The sequence below is a fragment of the Accipiter gentilis genome, chromosome 13 (assembly GCF_929443795.1).
Source record: "Accipiter gentilis chromosome 13, bAccGen1.1, whole genome shotgun sequence".
In the NCBI taxonomy this organism is placed as follows: Eukaryota; Metazoa; Chordata; class Aves; order Accipitriformes; family Accipitridae; genus Astur; species Astur gentilis.
In genome coordinates this window covers 32,666,066-32,693,802 of record NC_064892.1, presented here as the reverse complement: position 1 = coordinate 32,693,802, position 27,737 = coordinate 32,666,066, and the positions used below count along the sequence as shown (strand labels likewise).

Below are 27,737 nucleotides of genomic sequence, written 5' to 3'. Positions count from 1 at the left end.
ACCGTGCAAGCAGGCTGTGGCACCAGCACTCTTGTGTGGGAGCTCCTTCCATGCCCCAGAAAATGCGGATATGGAGATGGACATCACAGGATGCTTGGCGGCAGTGTCAGCCTCTGGATTGCAAAGAGAGATGGCTGACAACGGGGGAGTGAAAAAAGTTTGCACCTGGGAGGAGGAATTCAGTGGAAGAAGGCAAAGAGGAGGGTGAAATGATCTTGGGAAGATGCTGGTAAAATGGTCTTTACAGAAACTTTCTGGATGGGCTGCATTCATGCAAGAAGCAGCCAGAAGAAAAGACACATCAGGAAGCAAGACATAGCCTGAAAGAGCCTTGTACGAGTTTGAGCTTGTTATGTCTTGTGCTTTTACTTAGCGTTTTTATTTGGAGTCCTCAGTCCCCACCAACTTTGCTGTGGATTGAGTGTGACTTCTGCCTCCACGTCTGCCAGGGTCACCAGGTTTCTTGGTTTTAATCTTCTTTGCTGGACTTTAAGAGGCTCAGTTCTTTCCCACTTAATGGAGGTGTATCTTACTTTTTGGCTCCCTTACAGTCATATAAATGACCTATTGCATTTATGCATGTCTGAGAAATTGGTTGAGAACTCCTTGCGTTTTTGCTCTCCTCAGGGGACGTTTCATCACTGTCTGAGGATTCCCCGGAGGGTTTATGTAATCTCACAATATCTTCTCTAAAACTATGTTCTGCCCTGTTATTTCTCGATGTAGCTCAATGTATGGCATTGAAGAAGTGGTAACCCAGAGTTACATGGTGTCCTATAGTTGAGACAACTTTCCCTGTGAGGCCAGACAGACCCTCTCTGAGGCAGTGAGGGAAGCCATGAGCCCCTCGCCTGCCACTGGGGCTGGTGAGCTCTGCTGTGCCGGCTGGGAAGGAGAGCAAGGGCCTCTGAGTGAGCCTTGGGCACCTTGGGAGGCTCCAGCTGGTCCATCACAGCATGAGAGCACGAGGCGAGACCTCCCCACGTAGCAGCCGGCGGCTGGGATGCAAAGATGCAGCCTGTGCTGAACACGGACCGTGTGTGTATGTCCCTGGGTGCACCTGGGGGACGTGCTAGGGCTCAAGGGTGGCTGTGGGGTGGGATGAGGAGACCCGCTGCTGGTTGTCCACTGGGGAGCTCCTAGAGTGATAGCTGTTTATTTACTGTCATCTCTTCAGAAAGAAAAATGGGTCCAGTGAGTCAAAATGTGTGACACTGAGAATTAAACCCAACAGGCTAGATGGAGGGAGGCAAAGCTGCTCCCAGCAGGAGTCCTGAGTCATTCTATGCCCTTTAGTGCTCTGTGCTGAGACCTTCTGGTGGCAGTAGAAGTGGAAACCCTGGTCTGAGACCAAGTGAGTAGAAGAGACTTAGCATGCTGGCTCAGAGTTTGCCTTGGAGTGTCATGGGAAAAGGGAAGACACTGAATTTAATCTCCTGACCCATCTTTTTGCCTGAGCTGTGCTCTGATCTGTGGGCTGTGGGACAACGCCCAGGAGGGGCTGTGGGGAAGGATGGGACCTGTGCTAGTGCAACGGCTGCTCTTCCAGGGTGTGTTTTGCCACCTTTACTGCTAATCCAGACTGAACTGAGATTTATTGCAGCTGCTGGGAGTTTGAGGTTAGGTTTAGTGCCCCAAACCTGAAGGCACGTAAAGCAAGGGCTTCCTCCCCCTATATCTTGGGGGGAAAAAAATAATCGAGCCAGCTCACATGGGGTTTACGTTTTCCTGTTGAGTTATCTTTCACGAGCTGCACATCGTTCTCACTACTTTATGGTTGCTGCTTGCTCTGTTAACAAAAATACAAGTATTTCAAAATACAAACAGTTACAAAATACCACACGCTCTGACAAATGTCCACCTTTTTGCAACTCTCCTGTGACAAGGAAGTTTCCCTTCTTTGCAGACAATGCCTGGAGAAGCGCGGGGCTCAGTCTCGGAAGCTGGTGGCAAACTCGTTTCTTGTGCTAGCACTGGTCTCCCTGTAGCCACCAGCATCTCTTGTTACGGTGAAAGCCCTTTCTGCAGCTCGGTGTGGCAACAGCAGCTTGTAGCCTGCTGCCCTGTACTTCTTTGAAATGAGGTTGTAGAGGATAGGGTTGATGGATGCACTTAGGTAGAAAAGCTGCAGAGTGAATATATTAAACTACTGGGAGAACAGCATGATCCTGGTGTTCTGGGTGTTTGTAAATACGATCCTGCCAGTGGGGAAAACCAATGAGCAAATTACAAAGGCCAGAACCACCACAGCTGTAAGACAAAATAACATGTGATTGATAGTTAAAAAGCAAGTTAACTTTTCAAGCATCAATTAAACTAAATTTTATATGGCTGATTTTGCAAGTTCTTCTAACCGATACAAATGATATATAGAAATAATGGCACTAAATTGTTGAAAAACCAGGAAAACAGGAATAGCATCAAGTCTGAGTTTTAGCCTTGGATTAAAAGGTAACCAGTAAAATCTTCAGCTAAACCATGAGATGAGTTTGCTGAGAAAAATGTAGCAACTAACAGTGGTGTAACATCCATATAATGACATCAGGCACAACAACGATTCCCCTTGGCAATGTTTGTAATGTCATGTATGTGATATGAAATCAAAAGTCAGAACAAGGTGGTTTTTGTGGAAACACACAGCAGCTCCCTGTGGTACAGAGCTGTTCTTTAACATGCCTATGTTACTAAAAAAGACCCTAGTGTAAGGGCTGCACCTCGGTCACCCAGGCTCCCACTGAATTTGCACTGTTGTAACAGGATGGTTGCCAACTTAAAGACTTCCAGTGTAGTTGGTCTTAGATTCAGTGGACTTTTTTTCCACTGAGGCTCTTACACATATCCCCAGACAATTACTGCTGGAGGCAGATATTTGACTAGATGGATCTCTAGCCTGAGTCACTCCAGCTGTTCTTGTGGTTTTGTGTTGTGTTTTAGCACAATACAGATGCTCTTATAATGGCAACATAGCAGGAGCAGATGAGGAACAATTAAATAAGCATATTACTGTATCCATATTTTTAATTATTTTTGTTTATAAATGCACCTGAGTGAAACAAGTAATCATTTATAGAACATCCTTTGTGTTTCTCAGAACTTAAAAAAAAAAAAGGGGGATATAGCCAAAGCAAGTTCATGCCTGCAATACATCACGTGTAGTGCTGCTGGCTCTTTGAGGTAAGGGGGAATTGGTCTGGTTCAGTGGGTCCCAAGGAGATTGTTCTGTTGCAAAACCTTGTGCCTACTCAGGTAAGTTAGCAAGATGTACTCTCAGGCTTATTAGTTTCTTTTCTTTGTGCTATGCTGCTTCCATCCAGCTGATTACATCCTTGGTAAAAGAAGTCTCCCATGTAGCATGTAAAACCTTCATTAAAGGTAGGAAAAAAAAAAATAACCAGGACATTTTGTTTTATGCTCATTAATCAATAGTTGGATTTCTTTTTTTCTTTCCTTTTTTTTTTTTTTTTTTTCCCTTCAGATCAGTTACTATTTACAAACTTTAAAGCCCCAGGTGAGACCGCGATCTCTAACTTTTCAGAGCCTGATGTTGGGGTAATGAATGTGTAACTAAGAAAATGAACTAAAAATTAACAGCATCCTACATCAGCAGGAAGCACGTTGGTATTTATACAATTTGTCTGCAAATGGCTCATAAGGGTTAAGTTGCTGTTTTTCAGCCTGCTTGGGCAATCAGTGAATTTACTCCTAGGAGAGCTACAAAAGACTGCTAAGAAAAATCAAACTTATTTTTCAGAAGCAGAAATTTACTACCCAGAGGTGTTGCTGCCCACTGGGAGAGACGACTGATGTTACCACAGTTTTTCTGAAGTTGCAGACTCCCTTGTACTTGGTTATGCCTGGTAAGATTCAGAAAAAGGTAATTTCTACAGAAGGCAGTCACGCTGCTGGATGTGCAGTGCTACACCAGGTGCAACCTCAGCCCTGCCGTGGCAGTCTCCGAGAGCACCGGAGGGTTCGCCAGCATGGCTGGGATGTTCCCTCTGCGCTATCGCTACCCTGCGTGGGAGCTTCAGCCCCAGTCCTAGCCCAAGTGGGGATGGAGGAGGGACTCACCCAAGATCTTGAAGGTCCGGCAGTGCCCCTTCTCCTGGAGGACTGCTTTGGGGCCCCGCAGGCAGGCGTTGCTCCGCCACAGCTCCTCTCTGCCGAAGCCATAGAGGATGTTGAGGCAGATGATGAGCAGGATGAAGTAGGCGGTGGTGACCCAGAACATCGTGGCCGGAGTCCAGGGTGAGGGTGGTGCAATAGGTGCAGCCCTCACTGAGGTAGCATGGGGGGAAGAAGGCAGCACAGCAGCTGCCCAAAAATCCAGGGCTGGGAGCACCAGAGGTCGAAGGGCAGCCCCAGGAGGATGAGCAGGTCGGAGACGGTGGCCGTCTTCATGTCACCAGGGATGACCAGCACCATCAGGATGCTGCCCACCACGCTGACCATGCAGAGCCCCAGGCAGACGGCCTTGACAGGGATGAACGCCTGCACCGGCAGCGCTGAGCACCGCTGCTCATCGTGGGACGTCCACGGCCACAGCTCGCCCTTGCTGCTGTTCCTGCCTCAGCCCTGCCATTCCCCACCCGCCTGACAGCAAGAGGGAAAAATTGGGAAAGGAAAAAGCACTTCAGCAGCGGCCTTACGTGCAAACAGGAGTGACCGACAACAACAAAAAAGAATGATACTTTTATTTTCCACAGATTTTGAAAGATACTTTGCTACATAGTTTATGTATTTTCTATCAGACTATACAGGTTCATCTTCATGGAGTCCAACGTTGTACAATTGTAAAGTGATATGTTTGGTAGTGTATCTATAACGTTTTAAAAAGTTTAGAGTTTTTCTTATTTATTTTTGGAATGTACAGTATATGAGGTAAAATTAAGATTACATTAAAAACTGTCTTCAATGCAGTAATACGCACTGAGGCTCAAATGGCAAATACACTATTAAATGACTATCAAAAATAGGAGCTCATTTGAATTTTACTATGAAAAACATTAAGTCACTGCAGATTAACTGTAGTAACAAATCTTACCGTTTTAGACATTCAACCGTAAGAAATCTCTGGGCTGTTACACGCAACCTCATTTGCACTGCCAAACATGGCACTTTTAAGAAGGTTCTAGAAAACATCAGTTATCACAATATCCTGCGGGAAGGTATCAGCCTATACGTACAAACGACAAATTTGAAATAAAATGTAAACATACAGTACATTTTAAAGACAGATCGTTCTCGCCACATGGAGGCCAAGTTCTTCACCATTTCTTTTTTTTTTTTTTAAATGAAATTCAGCAACATTATTCTACAGCACAGATCATTGGACGTATAAACAATTACAATACATGCCCGTTCTAATATAAGAGAAATTCTTCAGAGATCTTCAAAGCACAAGACAGAGGTTCCTTTTTTTTTTATTATTATTAAGACTGACAGAAGTGTTTAATACCATTAAAAATGCTAAACTGAACACAACTAGAAGTCATTAATGATCCACTATCTTGTAACTCAAATAAATTAAAAATAGCTAATTACAAAGTGTATAACAAATAAGATAAGTGTGATGAGACAAGGATTATTTTTTTGTTTTGTTTTTTAAAAATAGTTTCACTACAAGCTTTGTGTCACTGGCAATCATTGACATCTAGCAAGATGTTCAATGGGATACTCGATAAAATTCAGTCTGGTCATCCAAGAACTCACAAATGCAAGCTCACAAAACATTGATGAGTTATGCAATTGCAAAGTGCTCTAATGCAACATTAACTACATGCAATCAACAATTTGGTACAGTATCCAAAGAGACATTACATTAAACATTAGGATCTCAAGAAAAAAGCAGCTTTAAGTTTTCTGGTGCAAATTACTACACTTCGTCTTCTGATTTGGTGCCCCAAAGGAAGAAAGAAAGACAGAAAGAAAATGAAAAAAAAGGCAGTGCTTGATGCTGGTGGATATGGCAAGTGAATGTTGGGGAAACAGCAAAAATTCAATACTGAATTTTATCTCAAAAATCTATTAACTAGCCAAGATCAGAGGGCACAGACATCTGTATAAACTGCATCCAATCAAAGGTCAACTTCAGAAATGTGTATTTCAATTTAAACAATAAGTAAGTCTAAGAAGTTCTCTCACGCTCTCCCTTCTCTATTCCTAAGAAGTAAAAGAGGCATTTTTGTAAGTAAACATCAAATCCTGGGGGTAAGATAAACCACTTGTGCCATCCCCTTGTAGTCTTTCAAAAACATCTACTTGCAGTGAAGAACTCCACATTTATCAGGTAAGAAGCTTCCTTCATGCATACTCTTCCGTCCAGTTTATTATTTGCTGCCTGAGAAAAGCCCCATCTGTTTTTCAGCATAAATCCTGCTTCCCAAATAATTAAGACAAATGAGGAGGTAGAAATACAGCGCTAAATTGCTTTCACAGCATCAGATTAATATTGTATACAGCACAAGTTTGTTAGTGTTTTAAATGCAATCTACACATTCTTCCCGGTTACGGTAGCAACCCTTACAAGTGTGGGCCAGGAAACCATTTTTACGGTCGTGTTTACTGGTCAAACCCTTTCCATTACACTCCGCTTGCCTGCCCCATATAGAGTTTGTACTGCAAGAAGGCATATTAAAGAAAAGATTGTATTTCTGTGGCTTGCGTTCTAATAACATGTGTCAGCCTATACCTACCAGTAAGCATTTTGAAGTGGCTGAAAAGGTTTGCATCAGTCCCAATGCCGGTGCTAAATGCCTGTTTTTGTAAAAGCAAGAGGATAGAATTACTTTTAGATTATGAGAAAGTAAAATGTAATGGGCAGCATTCTAAAATAAATCTCTTTTCTTCACTTTATTACAAAGTACTGAATGATAACAGCAATCAGAATGGAAAAGATAGCAAAAAGTGCGAGGATGACAGCAGCACACACTTGGTCGCTCTGTGACCATTGTGTCCTTGTGGTTTGCACAGTGTCCTTGTTGGTGCTCGCCGGTGGTTCAGTCCGCTGGGAGACGAATAGCACCGGTGCGCTGTAGGGGCCTATCAGGTCCTGATGACCCGCCGATTCTTGGCACTGTCGGATGGCACACGCGCGGAAACGGTATTCACAGTTCAGCTGCAGGCCCGTGTATCGGAATGACCAGTCTGGACCCTTATAAATCTGGCGAGGGAGAAAAAAAACACCCGGTACGTCAAGTGAAAACGTCCTGCGTACACATATACCTCTCGGTGTGGTTTGGTTTGTGGTGAAGGTAACTGTGAAAAGGATGCGACTCCTTATCAGTGTTTTCACCCACCCAAAGAAAAACGGACAAAAAGCTCACAAACGCCATTTAAATGCCAGATAAAGGACCGGAGACTTTTGGTGAAACACAGGAAGAGAACCACACGTGCTTTTATGGCATGATGAGCACACGCCAATTAAACTCCATCAGAAGCCCCAGTGTTAAAGCGTTTTACTGACCACTGACCATGTAAGTACTACACCATGGGATGCAATACACAATATCGTAGCACAGGATTTTAGGTAATTAACTCTGTAGCAAGCTACTTCATTAAGTCTAATCCAATCCAACATCCTTTGTTGTAGCTAAGATACCGTGTGTTTAAAATATTATAATTTATCCCACTAAACACTGTATCAGGGAGGCCGTGAGGCGTACTCTTGGGGTTCTTAATCTCGTCAGATCCCAAAACACAGGTCACTTATCAGGGTGTTCTCCAAGAGTCTCTCAGTTGGCTGATTATCGTGAGTTCACAACTCTTCAGCACAGAGTGCTCAATTCAGTGAAATCTAAATGCTGGTTTCCCAAATTGATTAATTTGTAGCTACGTAAAGGTCCTGTAACAGCCAGTGAAGTCCCATGTGGGTGCAATTTTCTGTTTATAGGTATATCAATAGGTACTGAGCTATTAGGTGGGTAGCACAGTACAATTCGACTTCTCTCTTTAAACCCCTTCACCTCCCCCATTATCTGGATTTGTTTCATTTAATGGGTAGCAGGACACAGAAACATCACATCATGCAGAGGTTTTCCCTACAGTTATCATACTGGTAGACAGTATTTCACAAATGCAAACTACCAAGCATTCAATGAACGAAGCAGGAAATCTCCAATTTTGTCATCTGAAGAGCTCTTGGTGTGCCAGTGGCTACTCACAGACTTAGAAAGTCCTCTGACAGCCAGGCAGCTGAGCTTTACTACAATCTACAACCTGCAGACTTTTCTTTCTCTCAAGAAATTGCTCCCACACGGAGAGAAGGCAGGTCATCGGACGTGCAGCGTCCTCCAAATTTTGCGACTTTGTACCAATGCGTTTGGTAGGGAGCAGAGAGGCCACAGACACACATCCTACTCCAGCCACAGCTACGCCAGCTGGCATGGCTTACTGTCCTCAGCTGCTTGTCCCCTGTCCCTTGCCAGAAGTTGCCTTCCCCTCAAATACGTTCGCCGGGGTGTTTATGTGGTTGCTTCCTAACCCCTTTAAAGAGCCTGACTGACGTATATAGCTCAAACGGCAGATTACTAACTTATTTTGTCTGAAGAATGTAGGGAACAACAATGTGAGCAACTTGGCTGACGGATCAGGGAGGAGGAGGACAGGAGAGTGAAGTTTTGGCAGGGAAATGGTAGTAAACAGCTTGGAGTGGACTTCCAGGCGGTTTATTTTTTGTCCGCGTCAAAGGAAACTGTCACCATCATGTCCAAGTATCTTAAAGGCTGTCTAGACGGTGCTTACTTCTTGACTGTTCCAATTTTCCTTTTTGCAAACTAGTCTTCTCATTTTATTTTTATTTATTGTGCTAAACTGTTCTGGAGAGGCAAAAGGAATCATACACCTCAGTCTACTTTGTTATTTCCAGGCTTAAAGCATAACCTTTATTTTCCTGTCCAGCTCATTTGTAAAAGCACATTGCTCATCAAAGTGTGATTTGACTCTGTGTCTAGAAGCAACACTGACCACACCTTACTTACATACTTAATGTTGCATTTGCAATTTAGAAGTTACAATAAAGAATATTCACATGGCAAGATAACAAGCTCCTTGGGTTATGGTTCACCTTTTACTGAAAAATTTAACAAATGGACACAACAAACATAGCACTACACTAAAAGTTGTAAATTATGAAAATATGAAGGCCTAAAATCTAGCAAAGCACAGGCAAAACTTATTTAATATTGACTTATAATAAAATTATAATATACCAGAATTAATCGTTTCCTTTCTGGAAGGAAACCCACTTGCTTAATAGTGTGAAACAGAATTTCCAAGCCTAATTTCATGTCAATTATCAGGCAGTTTATAAGGAAGCAAAATTAGCACTGCACATCCTCTTTTAAATGCAGACTAATTTGTAGCTTGGCATTTCAAACTGCATCTTTGGATAATCAAACCTGAAATTAACATACACTCTCACCTGCTCGATCCTTGTACTTACAGCACACCCTACTACTGAAATGGTCCTATAGTAAAAAACTAATCACTGACTGACGTTAAAAAAGTTTCCCTACACCTGAATGCCTACCCTGCGTAAGGGGGTCTCTCCTGTCTGTGGGTCTCTGTACAGAAGTACGACTTTGACAACATCAGCTTTTATAATACTGTTCACTGCCTTCAAACAGCTCTTAGTGCAAAGAGAACCCTTTGTTCTTTTTCTCGTAAGCCTCAATTCTGTACCAGGGGGTGGTGGTTTTCTTTTTGTCAGTTCTTCCCATTAGTGGACAATCTCCTCACCAGTTGAGGTGTCAAGTTGTATTTAGTAAACATCAGTGTAACCCAGAGAGGCTGCGACTTACTGCAGTATTTGTATTACTGAAATCTCTTCTCTCGGTGGCAATGGTTTTAGGAGATACTACCTTATATTATTTACTAACAAAATGTTAGCATGGTGACTAAAACCATACTGGAACACAAGAATCTTTAATCTAAACTAGTTACCACAAATACTAATTGAAGAAAAAATACAATAGCTTAAACCACATCATACCTGTTTGAATTCCGAGTCTTTTCCCACCATGACCTGAAGACAGTAGATAACTGGATCACCCTTCATAGGCTGCAGAACCTCCCAAGTGATTTCACAAGTGTGATCGTTTATTCTCTCTATCCTTGGTGCTGGCAGGAAGAAAACACAAGTGTGACAGCGATCTCTGCTTTCCCCATCACTTAATGTTATATTCTAATGACTTGTAAAACACTGTATTCTTTCTGCTGTTTTGTCTCAGAGAAACAAGAGATTCAGATTCAAATGTATTCTTCCTACAATGTTTTCTGGAACAACAACTAATGATTCACATACGTTTCCATTGCTAGTTTAGGTATCATCCAAGAGAAAGCAAATAAAATTTGGTGACTGCAAGTGTGTATCATATGCAAAAAAAAAGAAAAAAAAAGCTGCTATTCTTAAAATTATTCTGACCATACTAGGAAGAATTCTCACCTCAAACTACTGTAACAGCCTGGTCACTCTCTCCTGGTAAGTATGGATTCCAAGTACAAACGTTCTTATGTCGAAGAACGCATAAACTCCAAGTGTCTCATTTTTGGAGCGAATATTTTAGGCAATTACATGAAAAGAGCATTCCCTTACTATGCCTACCTGCACTTGGAAAAGGGCTTAGCATTTTAAATACCCCAAATACAACACAATACCAAAGCCAACTTGCTATCCCCCCACCCCCCAAATGAAAAAAGAACACCTTTACCTTTCAAGGCAGCTGGAACAGATTTGGGAGTAGTGAAAACGTATTCTTGAGAAAGGGGACCTTCACCAGCTTCATTACATGCCTGGATACAAAACTTGTATGATGTTGACTCACTGAGTCTTTGTACTTTGTATGTATGACACGGTCCCCTGTATAAGGATACAAACCTGAAAATCGAAAGAGCAGCTTATTTTAAACACAGAAGAAGATCTGTGAAGTAGCTACAGTATTGTCTTGAAATCTATTCCCTTAATTTCCCAGAATCTAATGAGAAGCCCGGAAGTATTTATTTCAGAGTTAAACAGTGTTCTGGCATTACTGTAAAACAATAAGCTCTTTTTTTCAGGGCCAAGTTTTTATTTCTCATGTCTTTGAAATAAAAGTCTCCTTTAAACAAAGAGTACTACAGATTGTCTCTTGGCAAAAATGACCCTAAGCATTTTCAGAAACCCTTCTGTGCTTGAAACAATGGGAAAGGATAACAGTCCTCTCTCCCAATGAGATGCATACACTGCTTTTTTTTTGGCCATCTACCCTCCCAGCAACTTCAGCTTTTCAAAATTAGGTAACTAGACTTTAGCTTTTTGCTCCTTAGCAACTCTCCCTCACTACACCTAAGAAAGGGTCATGGATCCAGCTGCTCTTGTCCATCGTTGTCAGAGACGGGCGACTGATAAAACTCGCTCAGATCCGCACGGGAGGCCAGAGTCACACTTGTAGTGCGCACCAAGTCCCATTCTGAGAGCTTTGTAGACTGGCCGCTCTCCTTGATGTCGTAATTCTCACATAGACTGATCCTGGCAGTCCTCATTTGATTTTCAATTTTGGTATCCCCAGGACACAGCACTAGCTTCTCTCTTTCTGCAGGGGTTATCGTCTATTTTGACTTTTTCTTTTCTTTTAAATTTAAAACAGATGGCACCTGCACATGACCTAGTCTTTGGTAATGGCAATGAATTTCTTTCAAGTTAAGAGCCTTAATTTCTTTTCCTCTTACAGCAGAGCAATTTCACCTAGCAGATCTATTTTGTCTCACTGTCAAGCTAAAGCTACTCAAGAGATTCAGACACAGTACACAGCGCAGCAGTACTGTTCATTTTACCATTTAGGCAAGGCTACTTGCTGTACCATCTCAGCTTACATTCCAATTTAACGTGAGAGAAGGGATCCCTTAAAATAATCATTTGTACTATATGAGTTTATTTGCCACTAAAAGTAATTGCATATGAAGACAACAGAGAGTAAAGAATTCACCCCTTCCAATATATAAAATCCACAAGACTCATTACACTTGATACTTTGACAAAGTATTTAACCAAACATGAGAGAGAAAAGTGTGCTGGTACAAAACATTTCATTAAACTCTTCATATTGAACTGTAAATCAAAAATTATGAAGTTTTTCATCTTGTACTTTCCAGCACAGAACACTAGAGCCCTTCTTGCCTTGCCAGACGAGACGACCTCCTACGTCTGTTGTAAATTCAGCAAAGCATACGGAATTTTGCCCTTTGCTGCCATCTCCCAAGCATCGGACAACAGAGATACAGGGCAAATTAAAGCGATGCCAAAACCAACCTTCCGTTCTTATCTTCCATTTGAAGGTGGTACTGAATGGAGTCAGTTAATGCTTTTGCAGTGCCCTCTCCCCACTTCAGCTTGAGGGTCTGAGAACTGTATGCAGCACATTCCAGGCGAGGTGGGTCCGGGGGGAGAGGCTTTGTTTTCAGTTTTATGGTGTGGCTGAAAGGACCTGCTCCGAGACTGTTTAGGGCTTGAATTCGTACTCTAGTATTTGAAAAAAGAGAGAACAAATTAACTTGGAATTAGATTCTAAAAAATAACTGGTCATTTCCACCATTCACATTCAAGAGACAATAACGGGACCAAATAGATGGTATTTTCTACAGTGAAGACTTGTATCAATATTATGCTTTGATAGACTGTCATGAATATTTAACATGCAGGAGTGTCATTTTCCTTGCCACATTTTAAGGAGCTGGACTGATTAAAAATAAAAATATGTTAGCATATTTGCATCATTCACTTTAGTGACAAGATGCAAAAGCTCTATCAGCTACTTCAAGAGTGGTCCATCTTCCTGAACCACAGGCCTTGTACCAAAATTTCTGATAACCACACTGGAGACATGAGAAAAGGTAAAACCACCCTAACCCCAAAAGAGGTAAATCCGTATCTTTGCCTATTATATCAGGAAAAGTTTTACAGCCTTTTTGGAACTGATCTGATTCATGTGAAAATAAAGTGATGGTGCCCAGCCACCTCTCTTGCTGTTTTCACTGGTAACACATCTCTGCGTGCCTGGAAACAAAAGCCATCCCGGGTCTGCTTGGAAGGGAGAGGGGGAAACCAGAAGAAGTCAAAGGACACATGGCTGAGGGGTTTGTAGAACTCGAAATTCACGGATATTTTTTTTTTATGGATACTCCATGAAAAACAATGCTGGCATTAATTTTACAAGTAAGAATTAAAATAAGTAGCCAAGAAATTTATTTCTAAACAGGAAAAAGCAGAGAACAGGAGAAATCTGAGGCTCTTTGCATATCTCACAGGTAGCCATAGACAGCAAAGTGTGTCTAATCTCATTTTGCAGACCAACATTTGCTTGTCTAAAATAGTGTCTAGGTAACGGGAAAAAAGTAATCACAATAATTCAATTCTGAAACAATCAACCACACAATTTCAAAATATCGAAGCACAAATGTGTGTGCAGGCTTATAAATAAATATTTCTCCTTCACTGTAGTAGTATTTAACATTATGCTAATTTATTACAGCACAGCACTAAGGTTAATATATGCCATTTTTTATTTGCACAAAGAATTGACAGTGCATTCTATAAAAGCACTTTTGCTGGTAGAAGTACAGAAGTATCTCTGCAATAGAAGCTTCTCTTCTTCAGTCTGTTGACACAGAGAGCAATGGCTCTTCAAACTGCCAGCATTATTGTTAAATACTGATAAGGCACACAGAAACACAGTAGTCTCACATAGAGCATTAAAAAAGTAAAACCAAATCTAGATGATATCCTAACTATACTGAAACCAGTGTGGGTTTAAATTCTGACTTCAGTGGGACTGACATTCTCCTTTAACACTGAGGACATGTTTTTGTAACGGGAATGCAGAGTGCCTTCAGGCAGAATCATTGATTATTACATTTATATTCTTCAGTAACTCTTAGGCAAAACATAAGGGATGATTTTAGCAACTAAAATTCTTCAAAAGAGGTTTAAAATTGATTGATAGATTTTCAAACTGATATTCTTCATGTTGCCACCCAAATACTTGCTGTTTCTGCAGAAAAGGCATTGCAAGTTGTGATGAGCTGTCATTAGATCAGACAGTCCAGTCAATAAAGACTGGACGTGGTCCTTCCTTGGATGGATTTTATATTGTCAAACAGATTAGAGGCCATCTATCTATGAAGCAACCAGTCCAAAAACCAGTTATGAATCTGAATCTGTAATCTGAATTCGGTTAAACTGACACATTAACCAGACAGATACAACAATACCACAATAAACAAACTAAGATAAATTGTTCTTGAAAGAAAATATGAACAGCACAGCTCATCTATTTGTGATGATCATCACTACAAAGCTTCCTTTTGCTCCATGGCTATGTACTAATGCTTCTCTGAAAGTAATGCAGAGAATAAAAAACATACAAGGAAACAAACAAATAAAAAATCTGCTCTTGTGGAAGAAACAGTAGGCTGTAGTCAAATAGCTGTGCACGGCATACCTGTAGGTAGTATCTGGCTGTAAGCCATCTATAAAATAGGTCAGAACCTTCCCAACAGTTATTGGTTGCTTTTCTCCAAAGTCTATGCTGTAGCCAAGGATTTCAGATCCATGGTCACAAGGCTTTTCCCAGCTTATAGCAAGGCATGTGGAAGGAGAATAGTGTGGACTTTCGACTTCATCTTCACTTAGTCCCCGAAGACAAGTCACGACTGCAGGTACAGAGGCTGGAGTCATACATGCCACTACGTCACTGAAAGGGCCCGCGCCTGCGACATTCACTGCCTGCAAATGCAAAGCAGACCACGTTTTTATGGCAGGGTCAATTCCCGTTTGCAGATTTCCCTAACGAGAGTTTTACGTCTTTACCTGAACCCTGCAGTAGTATATAGTGGCAGGCAAAAGCCCTTTCATTTCACAGTTGAGCCCAGGCCCGCAATAGGAGATCTGCATGCATCCTTCCACACCGCCCCACTCCAGTCGATACTCCGTGACATCAGCTCCGTTACTCACTGGAACCTTTAAAATGGATATAGATAGAAGTTAAACCAAGCAAACTCATCACATCTATACTGGGTTTTTTTTCACAGGAATGCTACCCTCCCATTTCTTTGCTGATTTTTAATTTAGCACAACATAAAAATCAGAATGCATTACTGGCCTTGAGTCACCTATACTTTAAAACCAGTATTTACTCTTGCAGAGACTACTCTATACAAAGGAATTGTGATTTCAGTTGCTTAAATACAGAGACCATTCAGCATACGGCATTTGGCTTAGGAGTCTGAACAGTCAATGGCAAGAGATGGTCTTCCCGAGAGGGGGATTTAGGGTACCAGAGTTTTCCCTGGCTGGGTCTATAGTGCAGGGATGACATTATGCAAAAGCACACTGGTGCCTAGTGTCTTAATCTTACAGATTAAAGGACTCCTCCTTTGGAGCACATCGTGGCTCTTGTGCGTGGAAACTAGGCTGCAAGCATAGTGGGAAGCAGAAAATTGTGCGCTCTGCCTTTTCCCAAAGTAAGAGCTGTGAAGCAACTGGGAGAGACAGCTAAGCAACACCACAGACCTGGACTGAAATGCCTGCCCGAGTAGCCTGTTTTTCTTCACTACCTGCTCTAGGAATCCAAACTTAGCCTCCCAGTTTTGGGAGTCGAATGGTTTAATACTCCTTAGAAATAATAATTTGAAGTACAGTTAAAATCGTATGTACCAGTGCCAGACTAAAATACGAGACCATGGAAAGATATCAGAAATGAAGTAATAAAAGAAAAAAACAACCAAAAAGCCACCCCTCTTCCTCCCCCCCATCAAAAAATTTCTTAGATCATGAAGAAAACAGAAGAAAAATGCTGCTGCTCTTTTGAATTAAATCTTCCAAGACAGCAATCACACCAAGGTGCAGACAATAATTGCTCCAAAGCATGTTTTTTTCTTTACCCTTCTCTTGAGAGAAAAGTATTTGCTACTTTCAGCATTAGGCTATGTGAAGACAAACGACTGAATACAAAGAGCATTTCAAAGGATAACATTTGATGCTCCTGAGCTGTGACTGACAAGGACTCCCCTTCCCTTCTCTCATTTACAATGAGATGTGTTTGGGGAGAGAACTAACGCAGCTGTGGATGCCTGTGCAACTGTCAGCGAAGACAGAGTCATTTCTCAATGTTACCGCTGTTGCTGCTGTAGATCTAATGCAGTTCACCTTAACAGAAGTAGGGGAGTCCAAGCCAAGGATGACAACAGGGATGACAACAAACTGGGGGGAAGCATCTGATATGCTGAAGGGTATGGCTACCAGAGGAATTTCAACAAGCAGGATCTGATACAAACTTCAAGACGTTCAACTGAGACAAAGGCAAAACCACAAAGTCCTGGACCTGGGATAGAAGAGTACAGGCTGAGGAGCAACTTTATCAAAAAAGAACCTGTGTGTCCTGGTGAGAAAGTTGAACGTGAGTCAGCAATGCGTGTCTGATGAAGGCGAACTACAGATGGGCTGTACTAGCAAAAGAGCAGCAAGAAGGCTAAAAGGAGTAATAATTCCCCCCTACTCAGCACTTGTGAGGTGTCATCTTCAGTACCATGTCCTGTCTCGGGCTCCCCGATTCAAGATAGACATTGACATAATGGAGTAAGCCCAGGGAAGGGCTGTGAAGCGGGAGTGCAACACACAATAAAAAGGTAAGGCTTATTTGATATTAAGATGATAAGGTGCAGGGGAGATCTTACAGCTGCCTTAAATTACTTACTGGGAGGATACAAAGAAGATGATGTAAAATTCTTCTTGGAGGTGGCACAGTGGCAAGACAAGAGAAAATAGTCACGACTTGGACTAAAGGTTGTTTTGACTAGACATAAAGGAAAAAAAATTCTACAGTGTGAGAGAGTTTGCTCAGAGACAGCTTTACCAGGCTGCAGAATCTTCATGCTTGGAGAGAAGTAAAATTTGACTGGACAAGGCTCTGAGAAACCTGACCTAAAGTTGAACTTAGCTCTGCTTTGAACGGAAGGCTGACCTAAATGACATTTAGAGGTCCACTTGTACCTTAATTACTCTGCGATTCTATAAAGCGGACATATAACATTAGTCAAATTAATCCTACCTGAACACTGTAAGAGATCTCTTCAAAAAGCCTTGCCTTGTAGACATTTAAAGAGAGCTCCTCTGACATACCCAGTAGGAAGCATGAACTCTACCTTCCAGTAAATAAACAGTTTAATCTTGTTTTCTGTACAGTTCTGTAGCTCAGATACTTCACTCCATCTCAAGTCACTGAAAAGCTGTGTTTATACAGTATTCCCAGATAGAATCTTCCTTTTTACAAGCTTAATTTTTACCTATTGCATTTTTTTTTAATCGGATATCTAAACACTACATGTTTATAGGAAGTCTGTGAGGCTTTTGCTACATTATTACTGATCCAATTATATAAATTAAATCAGCTTGTAAAACCAGCAAATGCACACTAATCTATTGCGTTATGTGAATATAATCGCTCTGAGGAAAGATAAGTACATTAAAGAAGAATTTTAAGAAGAGCCTGCATCACTCAGAAATGCAGGGCAGCAGTTGTGGCAAAACTCTTAACAGAGCAAAGTAAGATCTCAAGTACCTGCAGGCTGCCAACTTACAGCTGTGACGTGATGTTATGATGAATGACTTGAAGATTTTACCTACCAAGTATTGGAAGTTTAAAAACGTGATTAAAATAGAGTCTTAAGCTTTTAAAGTTTAACTTAAAAATGTAGAGGAAAATCCATGTTAAGACAGGCGTAACATGGCGTTCTTACCTCCCATGACACCTGAGCACACGCAGCAGATCTGCATGTCACTTGAGGGGGCCTGCACTGATCTGGTGGTCCAGGTGCTGTAGTTATTTCACATTTTTCCGAGTAAGGTCCAAACTATTAAAAAGGGAGTTGATACAACTGAATTGTAGAAATAAAATGACTACTTTTTAAATAACAGTTTACCATATTAGGGACACATAATAGGAGCCTGAAACTTTGTATTACTTGCTTATAAAATAAAACCTTGTGGACTGTGGATTCAGGGTTTAGTTCAGTAACTAACTGTTCTCCAGAACAGCTGCAAGACTACTCTACAGCAAATGCAATCAGAATAAATTTGACACTTCAAACTCTCAGGCAAAACATGCGAGTGCTATCCAAATCCTTATTTTGAAGTTACGTGATGGCCGCACTGTAACATAACACAATTTGTAACTGCCTATTTACACCTATCCAAAAGAAATAAAGGATTCAAAAAATGCTTGAGTTATAAACACCTCTTTGTGGGTGGGGTGGGATAAAAAGTTAGGTCAGTGCTTTAAAGCCTTAAGCTGCAGACCTCTCCACAAAGAGTGTCAACTGATCCTGATAGTTTTTATGAAGAGAACGTTATTGAACAAATGCAAGCAGCCCTGACTCTCTGTCTTTAAATCAGGACTTTGAATACATAATTAAATAAAGCTTGTTCTACAGCAACAATTGATTTAAACACATTTAATATCCAAATAGAGAAAAACATTCTTGTATCTGATAGAACATGTACTCAGAAGTTAAACTAAACATATTAAAAAAAGAGAGTCAGGAAATTGTTATGTTCTAAAACACCAACAGCTGTAAAAATAAAGGTTAATCAATTTACAAAGCTGTATATAGAAAATAATTTACTAGCTTACTTCACATGAGAATATTAAAGTTGCAACAATGCTTAGACAAGGTACTTAGCATTTCCTAACCCTTTCCCAATACTATTATTCAGATATATAAGACATAATTAGCTATTTTCTCCTCCCTTCATCTAAAATCCCCTTTATTACAAACTGATGCTTAACTGTCTGTTCCCACACAACAATAAGCTATGTGAATCAAGTGACCCTAAATTAGGAAATACTAATTTTAAAATTACTGTGAAAAGCTTCTTTTAAAAGAGAAGATTCTTAATAGTGATTGCAGTCTCTGGAACTAATTTCATTTCAGACCGGCTCCTTACCCCAGCCTTGTTAGCTGCTCGCAGTCTGAAGTTGTACATCCTCCCTGGAAGAAGGCTGCCTACTGTGCATTCAACGTCAGAGCCTTGGTAAACATCTCTGTGTTCATCGGTCTCTGTCTGAAACATTTCCAGACCGTAACAGGTAATGGGTGAACCACCATCTACCTGAGGTGGCCCTAAAAATAAGAAAGAAAGAAAAGCTTATTTAATTTTAACGCATAAGACATTTGGATCTCTTATGCTTACTAATAGCTGTAATTGAATTACCCCAGCGCAGCTGAATTTCTCTTGCTCTTGGTCTACCCTGTAGCCTGGGAGGCTGGCACGGACCAGGAACCACTGCCGGAGTCTGCACCAGTAAAGAGTCCGATGCCTACAAAGGAAAGATAGATTAATGAAGTCGTCTAGGCCAACACAAGCACTATCAATTATGCTGCAAGTAAAGGCAAATACTTGAGTCAGAAACAGGATCTTCCATTTTTTGAACTACATCTTCAAATATATGAAAACACTTAAGTGATCTGGTACGCATTTCTCATAGTACCTACATAAAACGTGCTACAGCAATCACGCAATATGCAAAATTAACTTTTGCGTTTTGATACACATGCAAGGGGTAGAATTAAAAACAGTGGTTAATTATCGGTACAAACCTAGTATAGATGCTTGAAATACAACCTGTTCAATGTAAATTCATTGTCTTTTCCATCAAACTGCAATTTAATGATTTCTAAAACCTTACTCTAAGGGTTGTATACTTTCTGTGCAAGAACCTTTGAGAAAGCAAAAGTGGGCAGAAATGTCAATCAGAAGAGATTTTTAAAAAGTTGAGATTTCAACTTTTTCATTGCTTAGTAACATTTAATGTGCAACAAACTTCCACCTCTGATTTGAAGTGCGTGCAAAAATGCATAGCCTAACACGCAGCAGATGGCATTCTGGATGCAGACAGAAATGAGTCAGAGACAACGCGGGGTTATTAGCTTCAGTGTGACACAGAACAAATGCAAAGTTGGTAAGCTTTTTAGTTTACAAAAGAGATGCATCTTAGACTCTCATTTCACAACTGCTTTCTACATATATTCCAGAAAGAGTGCATTGGAAGCTCTGCTGCTTTTCAGTTCCTTTGAAATGTACGTTGTGCTGAACAACTGATGCTACTTAAAAAGCAGCATGTTTCTCAGGAGGCATATGTCCATGACAAGCCACAGAAAAGTTTAATTACGTCTCTCTTTACTATTCTTCTGTTGATTTCTGACACCTTCAGAAAGTATCAGAACTTTCTGAAAGTTATTTTCTCTTTGGTACTCAAATGACGTTTCTCCTGAACTAATGGGGTTGGGCTGTGGGGAAGGAGGTTGGCAGAGCGAAAGAATTCAGACATGGATGCACTCGTGGTTAGGTGACTGGGAAGGATACTGCCTTCCCCCTTCCCCGGTACAGCAGCAAGCTGAGCTGTGGCGAGAGGGAAAGCACGGTGGCTGAGCCAGCGCTGCAGGAGACCAGGTTTATTCTGGTGAGAAGGTGGCTGTGGGCAAGGCTGTCATTGCAGGAGGCTTCTACGTGGAGGAAGAACACGTGCATTTCATGTAGTAAAGGGAGGCTGGGGAAGAAACGGCTAACACCGGGAATGCAAGGCTTTAAGATTTTTCAGGAGATCAGCTTGCCACTGAAGCCCTGCTGGAAGTCTGTAGAGAGCCAGGGCTGGCTTTGATGGACTCGCTGCTAGGAAGAAGGGAGAAGAATACAGCATGATGTTTTGGCACTGGAGGCTGAACTACACCACAGGTGGGACAGCACAAGCGTGTGCGTATGTAACGTGTATAGATGAGGGAGCATAGTATGGCACACCAAATTGTGTGGGAATACTGAAAAACAGGGCAATGTAAACATTTTGATTGTGGCTGAGGCAGCATAGGACGATACCAGGGAGCACAACCCTGTAAAGCCCGAGGAAATCCTCTGTCCTCCCCTGCCTACTGGGCTGACTTGGCTGCTCACAGACAGGGTACTCCACTGACCACGCGGAAAACATTAAATTTACACTGCTGTCTTGGGTTAGGCCTTAAGAAATGAGATTATAGCAACGTTTCACACAGGAAAAGACATAGTATCTGTTTCTGTAAATAAGAAAAATCCCTTTAAACAAAATATAGTATCAGAAAAGAATATTCACATTTTTTTCTTTAAGAAACGGGCAGAGACTTGAAACACTGTGCATCAATACTGGAACCTTTTTGAGGTACTAATTGTGGGTATTTTGTGAGGCACTTCTGTACAGTATTTACTTATTAACTACTAGACCAGATTTTTCTTAAAGACAGAGAAATTTTGTTTAATAAAAATATTAGCTCATATTACCATGCTTTGTCCTCCTTCCCCAACGCAATATACACGTAAGCGATAGGAACAGCCAGGATTTAGTCGGTCACACACATGTTCCCTAGCAGCTCCGCTGTATATTGTGTCCCATTTGTTTCCTGAAAGGTTAGGAATAAGTGTGCAATGAACCAAGGTGTAATTTGCCACACTTCAGTACCAGTCACAGCAGGTATCCTAGCTTCACTAAGTGTGTGCCTGATGTTTATCAAAAAAATTTAAGGCTTGCTTTGAGTTTCCTGGACAAAGATCCAGTCATTTCATAAAGATAGTTTCCTAGGTACATTTGTGTACATCTGCTGAAGTGAAATATTTTCCTTATTTGGTATTCACGTTAACTAGGAGAGAATCTACTTTTAATGAAGTAGTTACTACTGGGCCAGCAAGTACATTCAAACATCATAACCAAATAAATAGAAAGATATTCAAAAGCAAAATTTTCCATGGAAAAGAAACTTTTAATTACCACATTCATTTTGCAGACTGTAACTACAGTTTACAATTGATAAAGCTTGTTCCTGTATTCCTGAATGGCCCAGCACCATCTGAAATACTGATTTCATTCTTCGCTATTCAGCCAGATTCTTATGTCAGAAACGCTTTAGCATTCTCTCTCTCTTTTTAAGAGATTAAGCAGGAAACCTGGGGACTTTTAATTAAATCTCCAACAACTCAATACATCACAGAATTTAGAGGACTGGGAAATGTAATGCACAGCTCACTAAATCTGCATGAAAGGTTCAGGTAAATCATTCCAAAAGCGACTTCATGTGGACACGTGATGCAGTAAGGAAAGCGAGAGACGAAGTGTCAAAAGAACCACAGCTGAGACCCCTGACAGTGCGTGCTCTTAATCTGACACAGCACTGGGGAAGTATCAACCTTCACTCTCAATGTGACTGTGTTTCTCAATTTAATAAAGTTATTTAAGAGGTCTAGATTTGTAAGTAATTTAGCTGGATAGCTTTATGAGCAGTTTAGAAATATTGTTAATTTCCCTTCTGTATGAAATGACAGAAAAGCAAATAGCAGGAACAGCTATCCCAACGGCACCACTGTTCTCCTTTAGTAGTAATAAATGGGGCGCTAGTTTTTCCTTCATTTGTCAGACACCCAGCAAAGCTACATGACCCTGTCTTCTTGCCCTAAAATATATGCAACGTGTCGTTTCATTTCCAAAACAGAGTACACCTAATTAGTAAGTTAAACATGGAGCATCTCTTCCAACAGTTTTGCAGTATCTTCCTTCCAAGCCAGAGAAAAAGAACCTCTTGTATACAAGCATCAATATTCCTATTTTTTAAATGGCAGTCCCTTGCAATAACTTTCCCTATCATAATACACATTTTACTCTTCCCACAGGTGCACACGAGCAGAAAAAGAACACAGCTGAATGCCAACATACGCTCCCGATACTTACCATTTACGCCTTCAGACATTTCCACAACATATGTATTTATTGCTGCTCCTCCATTGTCTTTTGGCAGATCTATAAAAAACAGCAATATTCCAACTAAGTGAGGTAAATTAAATGGTTTTGTAGCATTTGAGGAGAATTTACAAAAGGTGAAATCAACAGCCGACTGGAGATGGGTGCTTATTTAGACCAATAGCATCCTAGCTAGCCTAAGCATCCTAGTTCAGGACAGCCGCAAATCACTCAAATTCTCTACTACGTGAAGCTGCCAGCTCACAACCCTACTGTACAGTCTGCCGAAGAAGAGTGACAAGTGAATCAGGTGCCTGGGAGCTGCCACAGCAAATGTATCAGTCTGAAGTGCCACGGAAGGCTGCCTGATTACAGTTTCAGGGACATAGAGCCTAATGGTCCTGTAATATGGACTGCAGACAGGAAAAGATTATCATACTGATTTGCAAATAAGAATATTTCAAAATTATTTAAGGACAGCATTTCAAAAGCCTAAATATTTTGGGAGAGAATAGAAGTCTGGAGTTCTGTGCTGAAAACTTGATCTTTTACATTTTTAATACATCACTAGAAATTGAGTCCTCCCTGGTACAACACTCAGGTAAAAGGTAGGAACCTACAGACCTATCTTTGACATACAATCCTACTACTCTCTCAGAACTGACAGAGAACGGCACAATTAAAATAATGTGGAAACCCAACATTTTGGAGAAATATAAAGACAGCATGATATTTCAATACAGAAAGGTACTGCTGCCATAACATTACATTATGTATGCGCTGGATGAAATGGTGTTGGCTCTTAGACAAGGGTTACATATCGTGTCACACCTGCTAAGTAAACTAAAACTTCTTACATGGCACATGGCACTTTTTTGGTTGGAAGGTAACAAATTACTCCAAATGAAAAATAAAATTATCACATTAGTTATCACTCTTTTTTTTTTTTTTTTTCAAAAAGAGCATTATTGTTCAAAATAATGACTATTAAAAGTTTTATATATAAATATTTTAGATAGGTTTTGATTTACAAAATAGGTATTTCTAATAACTTCATACATTAGAAATCATCCATACAAGATCAAGCATCAGGCCCAGATATAGCAAAGCACTGTGGAGAGATGCAAGACTGGACTTGCTGAGTACTACTTATACCCTACAAGTAGTTTTCTTATTATTAATGCAGAAGAATTAAACACACTATTAAACAGAAATCAGTAAGAAGTTTAGTTATCTGTGACAATAAATTAAACCTTTAACTGTTTTGTCTTCTGCTAAAGTACTGCATCACACAGTACTGTTGCACCTTCTATTTCACAGCATAAGGGTAAAAAACATCTAAGCCTAAGGAAAAGTTTCTCAAGATCCTTAGCAAATAAAAACATTTATCTATCAAAACCAAACACTTCGAAGAGATAAGTTGTTCTTCTCTTTTGATAAAAAAACCCCAGAATTTTACTACTTTTTGTGCCAGAGAAACAGAACTTTTAGTACACAAATTAACACTACTGTTTTTTAAATTATTCTTCCCACATAATTACACTATTATACTGCCATCCGAAATATCTTGAATCAGTATTTTTCTCTGAGTTCCATGAAAATGGATCACAATGGCTCAGTTGACTGAAGTGTTACTGAAGTAAAAACTGGTCTTCCATATGAAAAAATTTATATATAAAATACATTTATATATATGTAAAATACTGAGGACATACTCTAAACAGAGCTGGGCAACAATCTTACCCCAGGTTATTTTAAAACTCTGTGCATGAATTTTTCCTTTCACTGTGGGTTTTGAAGGTGCTCCAGGCTTGTCTGGACAAGTAATGTATTCTACTGTCTCACTTGGACTGCTTTTCCCTTCTGAGTTATAGGCAATGACCTGTAAATATATATAAAAAAAATTATAAACAGAACAAATGCACTGGCTAGTGGTATGCTATACACTGTTAATAGTAATGTCAAATTAATTAATATGTATGCTTAGATACATAATAAATTATCACAAGAACTAAACTTTTATATACTTTCATTTTACATTTTCATTAGCCCCATAGCTAGACAATCACCATACTGAAATTAAAAATCCCTGCAAATTGCCAGGAAAAAAAAACCCTGCTAAAAAACCCTGAATAACTGGGATTAAGTAGCTCTCTCGTGTTACTACAGTACCTTCTTTTAGGGAAATACATTCAGAGATAAAAAAAGTATTAACAACAGTAAAGGTCATATAAACTCTTCAGTCCCAAGGGAAATTACGGCAAAGGTTGTCATGAAGTTATTTACAGGCATGTGAAGGACAAGAAGGTGATTAGATTTATCAAGAGTAAATTGTGTTTGACCAACCTGAGTTCCTTCTATGATGAAACAACTTGCTCAATAGATGAGGGGAGAGCCGTGGACATCATCTACCCTGATTTTACTTTGACATGGTCTCCCACAACATCCATGTGGACAAGCTGGTAAGATACAGACAGAACAGATGGACCACAAGATGGGTATGGAAAACCTGAGAGAATGCCAGGCTCAAAGGGTGGTGCTTAATGGTTCAAAGGAAAATTAGCAGCTGCTCATGAGTGGATTTCCTCAGCAGTCAACACAATGTCAGAGACTATTCAATATCTTTTGAAGTGATCTCGATGACAGGAGTGAATGCATTCTCCCTAGGTTTGCATATGACACCAAACTAGGAGCAGGGAGAGATATGCTAGAAGGAAGAACCGCCATACAGACTGACAGGCTGGAAGATGGCATCAACGAGAACTGTACGAGCTTTGACAAAGACAAAGTCTTGCACCTGGGACGGAATAATCCCAGCAGTTGTACAGTCTAGGGTCTGACTGACTAGTCAGCTTTTCTTTTTTCAGCTCCTTGGGATTCTGGTGGAGAGTGAGCCAAACGAATCAGCAAAGCATCCTGGCAATAGCAAAGGCAAATCATTTCATGGGCTGCATCAGCAATTTAGCCAGCAGAACAAGGGATGTGATTACGCCACTTCACTCAGCACTTTTTAAGCCACGCCTGGAATACTGTGTCCAGTTTTGGCCCTCCCAGTTCAAGAGAGACACTGGGAAACTGAGAGAGTCCAGAAGAGGGCCAGCACGATGATTAGAGGGTTGGAGAACCTGACACAGGAAGAAAGGCTGAGGAACTTGGGTTTATTCTGCTTAAGAAAAGTAAGTTTCACTGGAGGGGGGGGATCTAATCACAGCCTTACAACACCGAAAAGGTAGTTACAGAAGCGATGAAGATACTGTCTTCACAAGGATCTGTGATGACAGGACAAGAAAGGGTAGGCACAAAGTCTGTTAGGGAAAATTCTAGCTTAAGAACAAGCTGCCCAGAGAAGTGGTCAAATGTGCCTTGCTGGAAATACCAAAGTGTCAGCTCAACAGGGCTAGGACAGGGTTGAATTGCCTAACCTAATGCCCTGCTTTCTACACAAGTTTGACCCAGATGATCCCCAAAAGTCCCTTCCAACCTAGACTTTCTTGTGATTCCAGGAAAAGAACTTGCTGCTGTTCTTTACTTTCTAGTTGTGCCAGCAGTTAGTTCACTACGTATTCCCATCTGCTCCTAGCAAAAAGCTAAACAATCTAACAAAAAGGCGTTTTGGCTTTTATATTTCTTTTAAAAATAAGCAGAATCGAAATGACAGCAGTAATGTTAGTACTGATTGAGAAAAGGAAATGTGAGCTAACGTCTCTCAGACTTTAAGTCTCCCAATACAGTTTACAAGATTAACAATCATCTGGTTGCCTTTGTGCCCTTACAAATGAAGTTAAACAGGCACACTTAGCATTCACGTATTATAATAACGTTTCCAATGGTTATAAAGCTTCTTTCAAAAGCTTTAAGGAATATTACTACTAATTAAGTCTTTCTCCTGTATAATAAAAATTAAAGACCTGATTAACACAACATTTGTTTCTCCTTTATGCCCTGTGAATGAGTGAACAGCGACTCCTGTTTACTGTTTTGTTAAGAAAAATAGTGTATAAACATTGATTTATTTTAATGAGAAACTTAGGATGTTTAAGTTAACTATATATTCACTAGTAATGTGTATGATTAACATGCAGGATTACTTTCAAAGGAAGACAATGATCAAGTCCTGCAAAAGCTAGTTTCAAGGTAATTAGCTGTTCTTTAGTTTAAGTTCATGTGTGGCCATAACAGTCCCAGCTTGGTACAGTTCTTGGAATACAGTGTGTATTTTGAATTATTTTAATATTTAAGTAATGTAAAAAACCCCAAGTACCGTAAGATTAATCCCCATCATAACCTTTTCTGCTTAAGAAAGTATCTGCTATCGTTGGAAAAGGAGTACTTATATGTTTTAGTGTTAACTCAAAACAAACCAACCAACCCTTAAACTGCTACCTTTCGTATGGCAAAGAGATGCTGTTCTTCAGCAGCTCCCAATTCTTCCTTATGAATTAGTATTTTAGGTGTATGCAAGACAACAGCTATCGACGTTTTTTCTCTTGTAGACAGAGATGAGATTATTCTGACTCTGCTTCATACTGCGGGGCACGCCTTTAGCTTTGCTCCAAAAACCAAGCAACTGTTCAAGAGTGACTTGGAACACAGAACAGCCTAGGTTGGAAGGGACCTGAAAGACCACCTGGTCCAACCTTTCAGGGAAAAGTGAGCCCAGATGAGATTATCTAGCACCCTGTCCAGTCGTGTCTTGAAAGCATGCAATGATGGGGACTCCACCACGTCCCTGGGGAGGTTGTCCCAGTGATTGAGTTCTCGGTGTGAAAAATTTCTTTCTTACACCAAGATGAAACCTCTCCCAGTACAACTTGCACCTATTGCCCCTTGTCCTCTCCATGCAGCTCCTGTGAAGAGAGCCTCTCTCCTGTTTGTAGCTGTCCTTTAAGTACTAGAAAACTGTGGTGAGGTCCCCTGAGCCTTCTCTTCTCCAGGGAGAAAAGTCCTACTTCC

At 40.6% G+C, this 27,737-nt stretch overlaps 2 protein-coding genes across 10 annotated transcripts in view; both read right to left on the bottom strand.

Annotated features, from left to right (window-relative positions):
- Positions 1-1,930: 1,930 nt before the first annotated feature.
- Positions 1,931-6,307, bottom strand: MLNR (motilin receptor). Its single transcript, XM_049815683.1, is given in 5 exon segments — positions 1,931-2,250; positions 4,072-4,235; positions 4,237-4,298; positions 4,300-4,568; positions 6,262-6,307. Coding segments are annotated over 5 exon segments (861 nt in total).
- The window catches only part of FNDC3A (fibronectin type III domain containing 3A), a 123,440-nt gene continuing 100,380 nt past the window's right edge, over positions 4,678-27,737 (bottom strand). For all 9 annotated transcript variants that reach the window (XM_049815938.1, XM_049815942.1, XM_049815944.1 and 6 more), the window contains 12 exons: positions 24,528-24,666; positions 22,776-22,844; positions 21,338-21,456; positions 19,244-19,349; positions 18,977-19,152; positions 17,770-17,883; positions 14,843-14,992; positions 14,475-14,758; positions 12,287-12,496; positions 10,710-10,876; positions 9,992-10,119; positions 4,678-7,162 (listed from right to left, as the gene is read on the bottom strand). In XM_049815938.1, coding sequence (XP_049671895.1) covers positions 6,848-7,162; positions 9,992-10,119; positions 10,710-10,876; positions 12,287-12,496; positions 14,475-14,758; positions 14,843-14,992; positions 17,770-17,883; positions 18,977-19,152; positions 19,244-19,349; positions 21,338-21,456; positions 22,776-22,844; positions 24,528-24,666 — 1,977 coding nt within the window. In that variant the 3' untranslated portion in view covers positions 4,678-6,847. The remainder of the gene's footprint in view (positions 7,163-9,991; positions 10,120-10,709; positions 10,877-12,286; positions 12,497-14,474; positions 14,759-14,842; positions 14,993-17,769; positions 17,884-18,976; positions 19,153-19,243; positions 19,350-21,337; positions 21,457-22,775; positions 22,845-24,527; positions 24,667-27,737) is intronic.